Raw genomic sequence first — 12,486 nt, 5'->3', positions numbered from 1 at the left:
CCAATCTGATAGCCTGCGTCTTTTGATTGGGACATTTAGCCCATTTACATTCAGGGTAAGTATTGAAAGATAGGAATTTAGTGCCATTATATTGCCTGTAAGGTGACTGTTACTGTATATTGTCTGTGTTCCTTTCTGGTCTATGTTGCTTTTAGGGTCTCTCTTTGCTTAGAAGACCCCTTTCAATATTTCTTGTAGGGTTGGTTTTGTGTTTGCAAATTCCTTTAGTTTTTGTTTGTCCTGGAAGCTTTTTATCTCTCCTTCAATTTTCAATGACAGCCTAGCTGGATATAGTATCTTGGCTGCATATTTTTCTCATTTAGTGCTCTGAATCTATCCTGCCAGTCCTTTGTGGCCTGCCAGGTCTCTGTGGATAGGTTTGTTGCCAATCTAATGTTTCTACCGTTGTATTGTACAGATCTCTTCTCCCGAGCTGCTTTCAGGATTTTCTCTTTGTCTGTGATACTTGTAAGTTTTACTATTAGATGTCGGGGTGTTGACCTATTTTTATTGATTTTGAGGGGGGTTCTCTGTGCCTCCTGGATTTTGATGCCTGTTTCCTTCCCCAAATAGGGAAGTTCTCTGCTATAATTCGCTCCAGTATACCTTCTGCCCCTCTCTCTCTTTCTTTTTCTTCTGGGATCCCAATTATTCTAGTATTGTTTCATCTTATGGTATCAGTTATCTCTCAAATTCTGCCCTCCTGATCCAGTAGTTGTTTATCTCTCTCTCTCTCTTTTTAAAGATTTTATTTATTTATTCATGAGAGAGAGAGGGAGGCAGAGGGAGAAGCAGGCTCCCTCCCTTGGAGCAGGGAGCCTGATGAAGGACTCGATCCCAGGACTCTGTGATCAGGACCTGAGCTAAAGGCAGACACTTAACCAACTGAGCCACCCAGGTGCCCTGTTTATCTCTCTTTTTCTCAGCTTCTTTATTTTCCATCATTTGGTCTTCTATATCACTAATTCTCTCTTCTGCCTCATTTATCCAACAGTTCCTCCATTTTTTATTGCACCTCAATAGCCTTTTTGTTTTCGACTTCGTTAAATTTTAGTTCTTTTATTTCTCCAGAAAGGGTTTCTCTAATATCTTCCACGCTTTTTTCAAGCACAGCCAGTATCTTTAAAATAGTCATTCTGAACTGTAGATCCGACATCTTATTAATGTCCGTATTGATTAGGTCCCTGGCAGTCAGTACTGCCTCTTCTTCTTTTTTTTTGAGGTGATTTTTTTCCGTCTTGTCATTTTGTCCAGAGGAGAATAGATGAATGAGAGAACAAAATGCTAACAGGGTAACAATGTCTCCAGAAAATATACACTAAACAAATCAGAAGAGACCTGAAACTGGGGGAAAACAAAGGGAAAGAAAGAAAAAGAAAAAAAAATAAGAAAAAGAAAAAGATAAAAACAAACAAAGAAACAAACAGAAAAACAGAATATGATCAAATATGATCAGGCTGGTGTATAGATCAGTGCCACACACTAGATTTTGGGCATATTTTGGTCTGTTAGAAGAAAGTGCCTCCCAAAATTTTAAAGAAAGAAAAACATATATATACAAAAATAAGGGTAAATATGAAGGGATGGAATATGACTGTAAAGGTGAAAATTATACAAGATTTTATATAAGGAATTGATAAGATAAGAAATTGGTTGAAAAAAGAAAGAAGAGGATTAAAAAAAAAAGGGGGACAGAATATGATCAAGCAGGAGAACTAGAACAAATCCATACACTAGAGATTTAGGTTATATTTTGGTCTGTTAGAAGAAACTGTATCCCAAAATTTAAAGAGAGAACAACTTATATATATATACCAAAAATAAGGTTAACTACAATGAATGAATAGAATATGACTCTAAAAATGAAAAATAAAAAATATTTTTTAAAAAAGGGATTGATACGATGTTGGTTGAAAAAGGGAAAAAGAAAAATTCAAAAAGGAAAAAAAAAGAAGAAAGTTAAAAAAAAATTAACTTTGAAAGACTAAAGAATCATGGTAAAAAAGCCATGAATTCTATTTGCAGTATTTTCCTAATGCTGGAGTTCTGCCGTTCTCATTGATCGGTGAACTTGGTCCTGGCTGGCTGTCCTTGCAGATCTTCTGGCAGAGGGGCCTGTTGCCATGATTCCCAGATGTCTTTGCTGGATGTGGAACTGCCCCGTTCTTGCTGGGTCCGGGCTACGTAATTTGCTTGAGTTTGCTCTTGAGAGCTTTTGTTCCCTGCAAGTGCTCCATACAGCTCTGGAGGACGAGAGTGAAAATGGCAGCCTCCCAGTCTCCACCCTAGAGGAGTGGAGAACTTGGGGCCCCACTCCTCAGTGAGCCCTCAGAGAAAAGCAGTCAATCTCTCCCATCTAACTGGTCTCCGGCTGCACTCCGCACTCACCCAGTCTGTGACTGAGCATTTCTGTCTCTGGCACATGACCCCGTGTGGAGTTTCCAAACCCAGCCGATTTTTGTGGTGGGCTCCTGCACCGCTCTTTCCAGGGGAGGAAGGGGTGTCTTCCCGGATCTGGTGCTTGTTGGGTCCCTGCTGGAGGAGCAGTGGCCTGACTGTGCCGCGGATCATGGTTTATGGCAACCCCTAGCTGAGAGCCCACTCCTTGGTTCTGTCTCTGCAGCTGGCTTCCCCGCTCCGATACCTGGGAGCTCTGCTGCACTCAGGCACCCCCAGTCTTCCTGTTACCCCAAGGGTCCTGAGACCACACTGTCCCAGTGAGGGTTCCACCCCCCGCTTAGCCACTGGAGCGACGTCCCTCAGCAGAGCCAACTTCTAAAAGTTCCAATTTTGTGCTGTGGTGCTCTATCACTTGCCAGTAGCGGCTGATGGAGGCCCCCACCCCCCGCCATCTGTCTTCCCATATATTGCCTCAGATTCACTTCTCCGCATGGCCTACCTTCCAGAAAGTGGTCACTTTTCTGTTCAGAGAGTTGTGCTATTCTTTTCTTCAATCTCCTGTTGAGTTTGTAAGTGTTCAGAATGGTTTGATCCCTATCCAGCTGAATTCCTGGGGCCAGACAAAATTTAGGTCTCCTACTCCTCCACCATCTTGCACCTCCTCACCCTTTCACTCTCAATCCTGTTTAAAGCTATTTTCCCTGTGCTAGTCTCCCATGTTCCTCATTTTTCCTTTCCTTGCTTAATTTTTCTTCATAGCACTTAGCATCAACTGATATGCTATATACAAGGACATTATTATTCATCTTAATGTGTCTCTAGTGCCCAGAACAGGGCCTCAATAAATATTTGTTGAATAAGGAATGAATAAGATTCATGCTGATTAGTGTTATTATTGAATGCCAGAGGAGTAGGGACTCCCTACCATAGTTTTTCTGAATCTCAGCACTTTTTTTGCTGGCCCTCACCAGTCATAGTGTCTTTATGGTGTAGACACTGAAGTTGTAATTGAGTTTTCTGTCTTAGCGACATGATGACACAGCACAGCAGCTGCTTGGACTTAAGAGAATTCGTTTTGATAGGTTGTCTAATGCAGTTGAGTGAGCTTTCAGTATTCTAATTTGTTTTGGGTTTTAAGAATTCCTTTGAGAATTTATTCCACTTCCCTAGAATGCTGACTCTTAGATTCTCTCATGCAGCTTGACTCTTTTCTCGGTGATGTTTATCTCAACTTATACAGACACCTTCATTTTTTTCCTTCTTTTTTCTCCTGCTGTCTCTGTCAGAGAGGATTTATTACACTTCAGTCTGGTTTTTCATACCCTGTCACAGATATTTGGATGTAATTGTCTAATGGTCTCATGAATAAGTTTTCCATTTAGAACCTGAGGTTTGACCCTCATCAGTCTACACTCTTTATATGCATTGTGCAACTCTATGTTTGAAGAATAAATTGTGTGGAAAGTTAGTACTACTTATGATCCATGAAGTACAATTTAGTGTGGTGATTCGATGCTCACTGTAGACTTTAAATGAATATATTCAATTTAGGTTTTTTTTTTTTTATGAAAATGAAACACATTTGAATCACTTATATCAATATTGTAGTAGCACTTCTTTAAATCACACCTTCAGATCTATCTCCTTCATGAGGCTTTCTCTGATTCATTGCTCTTAATTTTCAATCTACTGGTACAGTTCTGGACTCAGTCTTTTCCTTTGACTCCTCCTTGTAGTTACCCTAATTTATAGATTTAGTTTTGTGGGATGGTGAAGGGATGGGCTGTGGATTCAGATAAATTGTGTTTGAACCCATTACTGTCAGTGATTAGTTCTGTAATCTTGAACAAGATATTTAACTTCTTTGTCTCAGTTTCCTTTTATGTAAAATGAAAATAATTCTTTTTAACCTCAAGGAGTTGTTATGGAGTAGTAACATAGTGTGTATGTATGAAATACTTAGTGTTTGGCAGATGTTAAGAATTCAGTGCATACACGATGTGGATGGAACTAGAGAGTATTATGCTAAGCGAAATAAGTCCATCAGAGAAAGACAAGTATCATATGATCTCACTGACATGAGAAATTTGAGAAACGAGAGAGGATCATAGGGGAAGGGAGGGAAAAATGAAACGATGAAATCAGAGAGGGAGACAAACTGTAACAGACTCTTCTTAATCTCAGGAAACAAACTGAGGGTTGCTGGAGTGGTGCAGGGGTGGGAGGGATGGGTGGTTAGGTGATGGACATTGGGGAGGGTAAGTACTATGGTGAGTGCTGTGAATTGTGTAAGACTGATGAATCACAGACCTGTACCCCTGAAACAAATAATACATTATATGTTAATAAAAAAAATTTAAAAAAGCTATATCCTTTGACATTGAAAAACTCACAAGATGTCACGTTTGTAGTTTAAAATAAATAACCCCACGGGGCACCTGGGTGGCTCAGTCGTTAAGCGTCTGCCTTTGGCTCAGGTCATGATCCCGGGGTCCCGGGATTGAGCCCCACGTCAGGCTCTCTGCTCAGTGGGAAGCCTGCTTCTCCCCCTCCCACTCCCCCTGCTTGTGTTCCCTCTCTCACTGTCAAATAAATAAATAAAATCTTAAAAAAAAATTAAAATAAATAACCCCAACTTGAGGAGACTCTTACCTGTCAAAATAAATGTCACATGCGCAGGCAGAATTCAGTGCATATTAATTGTTCTTAAATATACACACAACATCCATGTGTGTGCTGAGTAGAAGTGATCTGTATGCTCACCTCCATTCTCCATGTAAACTTCAATTTCCTGCATGTTCTTCAGTTGTTTTTCAGTCTCTGTTATTAGATAGAATTGTTATTAAAAAATAATTCACAGATGAGAAAATCTTATGCATATGAACTTCTTGGCCATACCATACATTTTTGCGTATTAATTACTTATTTCTTAGAGACTGTGTCTCTTCTTTATATGAGTTAGCTTCATTGAGCCACAGAATGTTAGGGTATTCTATTCAAATCACTCACTTTAAAAAGGGAAAAGTTAAAATCCAGCATGCAAGTGGCAGACCTGGAACTGAGCACAAGTTTCATGATGCTTGGGAATGTCAAACCATGCTATCCTATCTTGCTGGCATGCAGAATTCTCAGTGACTGATCAAATGAAATGTCATTCAGCAATTTAAAAAAACAACCCATTGTATTAGTTATTCTTTTCCCTCTTCTGGCACTCTTTTCCATCTAGATGAAAATATATAATTTCTATGAAATTTCAAAGGATTTTCTAGAATTCTCTGATTGTTGGAGGTTTTCTTTACAGTCTCAATATGCTTAATTTGGGGGTAGAACCTATATAATAACAATTGTTTTCCTTTTCACAGTCTCTTAGATATGACTCAATTGCTGTATGATACTCTCAGAATGTATAAAGGGACCACTGAAAATATTTGAGGGTTAAGAGTTAGCATGTTCTATTGAAAAGAGTAACTTGATACAGACTCTAAATGCCAACATTCAAATTTTAATAATGTCTACATGAAATGACATTTGCCAGTACTAATGCTATTTCTTGCAAATCTCTTTTCTCTTCCTTTGATCGATATAACTTTTCTTGGTTCTCCTTTATTTATTGATTGATTTATATTTATTTATTTAAAAATTTATTGTGTTCAGTTAGCCAACATATAGTACATCATTAGTTTTTGATGTAGTGTTCAATGATTCATTAGTTGCATATAACACCCAGTGCTCATTACAACACTTGCCCTCCTTAATTACCCCATTCCCCACAACTGCCTCCCTTCTGTAACCCTCAGTTTGTTTCCCAGAGTCCAGAATCTCTTATGGCTTGGTTCTCCTTTAAATAGGTTCCATCCTGTGCTCTCCTCACAGCCTGTGAATTTTTGTATTATAGTACCTGTAAAACAGTTTTGTGAGAATCTATTTGTTCATGAACCTCATCAGCAGTCCTTTTACAGAAACTCTATCATGCTCATTTTTATATCTCTACTCCCTGGCACATGATTGGTCCATAGTAGGCGATCAATAGTAGTTGAATAATGGGAATGGCTGGGCAATTTGGAATAAATAAGTTCTTATTTCTTTTTGGTCTCCTTTGATGGCTACACTTTTTAAAATCCATTCAGTGGTAGTGTTTCCAGATCCTACATCTTTGGTCTTCTCAATTCACTTCTGTACACTCTCCCTGAGTCATCTAATAGTTTCCTATTTTAAGTGCATATATGCCAATGTCTCCCATATATTTATCTTTAATACTGATCTCTCTTCTGAGCTCAAACATGTATTTCTATCTTTTAGGTATCTTCACCTAGATCCCACCCTTGTCTTTAAACCAGAGTAGATTAGGGTCTCCAGAGCTTTCCCTTTCATAAAACCATTCAAGCTACACTTCCATTTCTTTCTCCTCCGTAAGTCTGTAAATATCCATTACTATCTCAGTGTACAAGTTAGAGGCTTGGAGCTTTATGTGGTTCTTCTCTCCCCTCAGATCCTGTTACTTCTACCTTAGAAACATCTCTTGCATTTACCTCTCACTATCTTTAGGGTCAGTGTCATATTTCAGGCTCCTGTGTTCTTTTGCTTGGTATATTATTACAATGGCTTACCACATTTGTCTTTTTGCCACCAGCTCCTTCCCACTGCAGGCTGTCTTCCACATGTCTACCTGAGGCATCTTTTCCCCCAAATAAGCAGATTCATGCCATCATCTTGCTTTCCTCTGTAGGTTTTCACTCTCTGCTTTCACAATCTGATACTAACCTACTTCTCCAGTTGCATTTCCCATAAACCACCAACACAAACTCTGGACTCTAGTTACACTCAAATTCAGTTTTTCTCCAAAGCCAGGCCCTTTTATGTTCTGTACCTCTATCCATGCCCTCCCATTTGCCTGGTATGCCCTTCTCAGTTTTTTTGTACCCAGCTTAAATGTTACCTCTTCTGTGGAGCCTTTCCTAAATAATCTGATGCTTTGTTCTTTATTAACACTTTTTCCATTTATGTTTATATATCTGTCTCACACTAGATTGTGAGAATAGGGAACTTGTCTTATACTAGTCTTGAATGCTTGGACTTTAGTCTGTGATTGACTGCTTAATAACTATCTGTTGAATTAATAAAATAATGACTGAAAGCTAAGTTATTTTTTCTCAGCTTTTTGAGGATTTAACAATTAGTTTAACCATCTTTTGTGCTAAACCAGTGATAGTCACACATTTCAGTGTGTTTTGGCAGGGTCAGGGCCTGACATCTGCTGTGGGTAGCACAGACATCAGTGTTGTTTTTTGCTGTCACTCACCTGCTGTGTGTTGCTTTAGCTACCAAAGCTTCCCTCCTTTTATCTGAAATTGGCTATTGCTATGCTCACTGGTTTGTAAAAAAGTTTAGATGGACTAATGATTTTTAATCTACTGTTTTCATTTGTTTTTAAACTATTTTCAAGTATACAAATCCTACAGTTTTCTGAACTTTTAAGCAACAGATAAAAGGAAATCAAAGGTAGGGCAAATAATCTATTTTATATAGATATATTGAATTTTTCTAGACTCAATATTTAAGATCATGAGATTCTTATGCCCATTATTCTAGATTTATTGAACTCAGAGTAATATAACTCCCTTTAAACATTACTGACTTGACAGAAAGTAAGAGGATGCCCTTTTGCACATGGTGGCCAGAAATTAGCCAGTATTCATGATTCACTATTGAGGTCATAAACAAAATACTTGGCTTTCTGACAGCTACATTAGTTGCATTGTTCACCATCCACAGCTGCCGGACATAGAATGGTTACTTGACAGCTGGCAAAGCTTGGATTCATACAGTGGGCCTTCCTTAAACCTTAGTTTTGAAAATGTTACACATTGAGTGTAAATTACATTGAGAGCTCACTAGTAGTACTTGTATTTAAATGGGGAAACTAAATCTAACCCTTTCTGATTTTTCAGAAGAATTGACAACTCCTTCTAGTCCAAAGTATCACCCAATTTTCAGGCTAGTTAATTCTGAGGAAAATGGACTAAATACCATCTTATATTTTCTTTACCAGAACAACTGTTAGAAACTAAGATAATTAATAAAATGTTATGAAAGTGGTTGTAGAGTAAACTTTGCAATAGTTGATATATACTGGAATATTTTTCACAAAGATAAAGTATATTTCATGAAGACAGAATGCTCTTCATTCTAACTTTAATTTTTTGTTAGTTTTTAGTTGCCTTTCTGTTTTCTTCCTTGCCTTCTCTGTTTCTTTTCCTTCTTTCCTCCTGTTCTAGTTCCTCCTTCCTTCTTTTGCATATATATTTAGTAAACATTTTCTTTATACTAGGCATGGTGTTGGACACTGTAACAGTTACAAGGGCAAATAAAAAGATAAGCTCCCTCCTTTCAAGTGATCTAATAATTTAATGAAGAAAAAAAGGTGTATACAAATCATGCAGAGGAGTGAACAAAGTGGGGACCAAAGCATCAAGGAGAGTTTTAAATGTGAGTTGAATTTAAAACTCCTCTAACATCTATATTTCAAACTAGAACAATTATATGGAGGGGCTGATTGAACTTAATTTATTTATTTTTAATTTTTTTAGATGAAGGTAAGCTTATTTCATTTTAATAGAGGATATTACTTTCTGAAAAATTAAGACTATGTAACAATGGGATGAATAACATAATGAAGAAGATGGAAGTATGGAAATGGAATTTGAAATTTGAGGTCAGAGATGCTGTAGAATCTGTTTCTACTATGGCTTGCAATTTGAATTAAATGACCCTTAAGTATTCTTATGTTATTTTATTCTATGAGTTATAACTCAGAAAAGTTAAAACATAGGTGGTTATAATATTTGTTAACATTAAGTCATATGTGTAAACTACAGAGCAATTGATATTAGAATTCTCTACATTGTTCTCCAAAGTTTCATGAAATTGTACATTTTCCAGATATTGACAGATTTATCTATCATCTATCTATCTATCTATCTATCTATCTATCTATCTCTCATCTCTCATCTATCTACCTGGAAATACTGAGTTCTGGGAGAGATAATGGGGCTGCTTTTAGACCCTACACCATAATCTATGTTAATAACCATCATAGTAGAATCTATTTATCATATACCTACTATATTTCTAGGAACTGTGCTTCATATATATTATTTAATTTTTATTATGTTCCTATGAATTCATTCTGTTTTATAGTTGAATAAAGAGCAATGAATAAAAAAATATCAGAAACAGCACATAAAAAATCAATATGATGAGATAGGAGTGTTGTCTCTGGAACTAAGGTGATTGCATTCAAATCCTAGTTTTGTCACTTACTCGTAGGGTTTGATAAAACTACTTTATCTCTCTAAACTTCAGCTCCTCATCTTTAAGGTAGAATCAATAATAATACTACATATAGAGTTATTATGAAAGTTAAATGAGTTAACCTATTGAAATGGTTAGAATACCCAGTGATATGTAAGCATTGTTATTACAAGCCTGAAATCACACAGCTAGAAAGTGATAGAACATTTTTTCTGGATTCCAAAGCCTGTGCTTCATTCACAATTCTGTATTCCTTTCAAGACATATCCAAGCTTATGGATCACAGAATTTAAAAAATGAATTTGTCAATAATCAACTAAATTTGTTTGTTTCTCAAAGAAAACATATATACAAAGGATTCTTAATTCAAAGACTATTTTTCCTTGGGAGTGAACTCTGGCATCTCAGAGCCTGTTAGTACTAAACAGTGGTGTACATGTCACTTCTCAGGGACTGTGGAGTGAAATAAAGAGGAACTTGGAGGTAAGTTACTTGTGTCTCTTTTCCAACAGGGATTTGAAAATATGCTAGTTCTTAGGATCACCCTGAGGAGCAGTTCAGTTCTCTCTCCCAAGTTGTTCAGAGCACCTGTTGTTTCTGTGGCTTTCTTTTTTCTGGCCTCCTTCAAAAATCCCTTCTGGCCTTTGTGGTAGTAGTGGTGGCGATAGCTTTGTAAAATCACCAGTTTCACAGCCTTACCACAGCTTATCTAAGTGGGATTATAGGATTGAAAACATGAAAAGTGTACTAATGTGAGCAGGTCAAAATACTATTATTATTTGTTTTCATCGTGGTTGAATCTTATGTGAGAGATATAGATCCGTTTTGGATTTCTCATGTTCATCATTAGATTGGAAGTTCCCTACCTATAGTTTGCTCTAAAAAGTTCATTGGTGTTTTTCATTCTGATTCTCTTTTCTATTTATTCATTTTTATACAGAACTTTATAAAACTTGGAAGGAATTGCCAAATTTTTTCAAAGTGGCTTTACCATTTTCATTCATACCAGCAATGTATTCCACTTTCTCCAGATCCTGATCAACACTTGTTATTTTGTGTCTCTTATTGTAGCCACTATTTTCTGGTGGGAAGTGTCTCCCCTTGTGGGTTTTTGTTTGTCTATTTGTGGTGAAAAGCTTTATTGTTTCCATTTGGTCCACAGCTTGGAAGAGGGCACCAGGGTGGTTAAAAAGCTGCCTATTGCCTGCCTTCACCTCCTCATCTAGGAAGAGGTTCTCCAGGAAGTCGTAGAGGTGGGGGTCTGCATGTGCAGAAACCCTGGGCATGCAGATCCAAAAGGGCCTGCTTCAGGTTCTTCTCCAGAAGCAATGTGGCTTCCATGGAATCCAGGGTTTTACTCCACTCATCTTGGGATGGCTTCTGCACATCATGGAAGAGGGTGTGGCCACTGCACTGGTTTTGCATTTTCAAGAGACACTCAGGACCCTTGACCTTCTTATCAACCAACTCAAAGAAGTGGCCCCTGTTCTTCAGAGCCACATCATCATGGTCAAAATAGAAGCCCAGAGAGAGGTAGGTGTAGGAGGCCTGCAGTTGCATGTTGACCAGGCAGTTGATTGCAGCCTCCACCTTGGTGGAATAATTCTGATGAATCTGGAAGTTCATGGTTAATTGGTAATAAGGAGCTAAGCTCAAAATAAGGTGTTGGCTGGTCCTGGAGGCAGAGTGTGGCTGAGAAGATGGCTCCAAAGCTTGTGACTGGAAAAAAGGCTGGAGGGTGGTCAGAGGCTGGTAGAAGGGGTGTCCCTGGGTCCATTCTATCCAAACACTGTTGAAGCAAGAGACAAATCTGCAGGACTGCTGGGTGCACTTCCTCATTGTGGTTTTGATTTGTATTTTCCTAATGACTAATGATATTGGGCATCTTTTCATGTGTTTATTGGCCATTTGTATGTCTTCTTTGGAGAAATGTCTGTTCAAATCTTTGTTCATTTTTAAATTAGGTTGTTTGTCTTTCTGTTGTTGATAGTTCTTTATATATTTTAGATAATAGGCCCTTATCACATTCATTGTGAATATTCCATCTGTGGGTGTCTTTTGGCTTTATTGATAGTTTCATTTGAGGCAAAGATTTTTACTTATTTTTTTCACTTCGGTTGCTTGTGCCTTTGATGTCATATCTAAGAATCCATTGCCTAACCCAAGGTCCTAGAGGTTTTATACCTGTTTTCTCTTATGAGTTTTATAGTTTTGGTTCTTAAATGTAGGACTTTGATCCATTTTGATTTTTTTAAAATTTTATTATGTTATGAATATCACCATACATTACATCATTAGTTTTTGATGTAGGTGCCATGATTCATTGTTTGTGTATAACCCCAGAGCTCCCTGCAGAGATGCCCTCTTTAATACCCATCACCAGGCTAACCCATCCTCCAACCACTCTCCCCTCTAGAACCCTCAGTTTGTTTTTCAGAGTCCATCGTCTCTCATGGTTTGTCTCCCCCTCCGATTTCCCCCCTTCATTCTTCCACTCCTGCTATCTTCTTCTTTTTTTTTTTTTAACATATTATTTGTTTCAGAGGTACAGATCTGTGATTCAATAGTCTTGCACAATTCACAGCGCTTATCATAGCACAAACCCTCCTCAATGATTATCACCCAGCCACCCAATCCCTCCCACCGCCCACCACTCCAACAACCCTCAGTTTCTTTCCTGAGATTAAGAATTCCTCATATCACTGAGATCATATGATACATGTCTTTCTCTGATGGACTTATTTCTCTCAGCATAACACCCTCCAGTTCCATCCA

The 12,486-nt window shown here is 37.9% G+C and overlaps 1 protein-coding gene across 1 annotated transcript; it reads right to left on the bottom strand.

Annotated features, from left to right (window-relative positions):
- Nucleotides 1–10,929: 10,929 nt before the first annotated feature.
- On the bottom strand, nucleotides 10,930–11,337 carry LOC102727095 (ferritin light chain-like). Its single transcript, XM_081810725.1, has one exon. The coding sequence runs from the start codon at nucleotides 11,335–11,337 to the stop codon at nucleotides 10,930–10,932; it is 408 nt and encodes a 135-aa protein (XP_081666851.1).
- Nucleotides 11,338–12,486: the final 1,149 nt, after the last annotated feature.

Source organism: Leptonychotes weddellii, unplaced genomic scaffold (genome assembly GCF_054177405.1).
Source record: "Leptonychotes weddellii isolate Sample4059 unplaced genomic scaffold, ASM5417740v2 HiC_scaffold_3512, whole genome shotgun sequence".
Taxonomy (NCBI): domain Eukaryota; kingdom Metazoa; phylum Chordata; class Mammalia; order Carnivora; family Phocidae; genus Leptonychotes; species Leptonychotes weddellii.
This window is presented reverse-complemented; position numbering and strand designations above follow the sequence as displayed.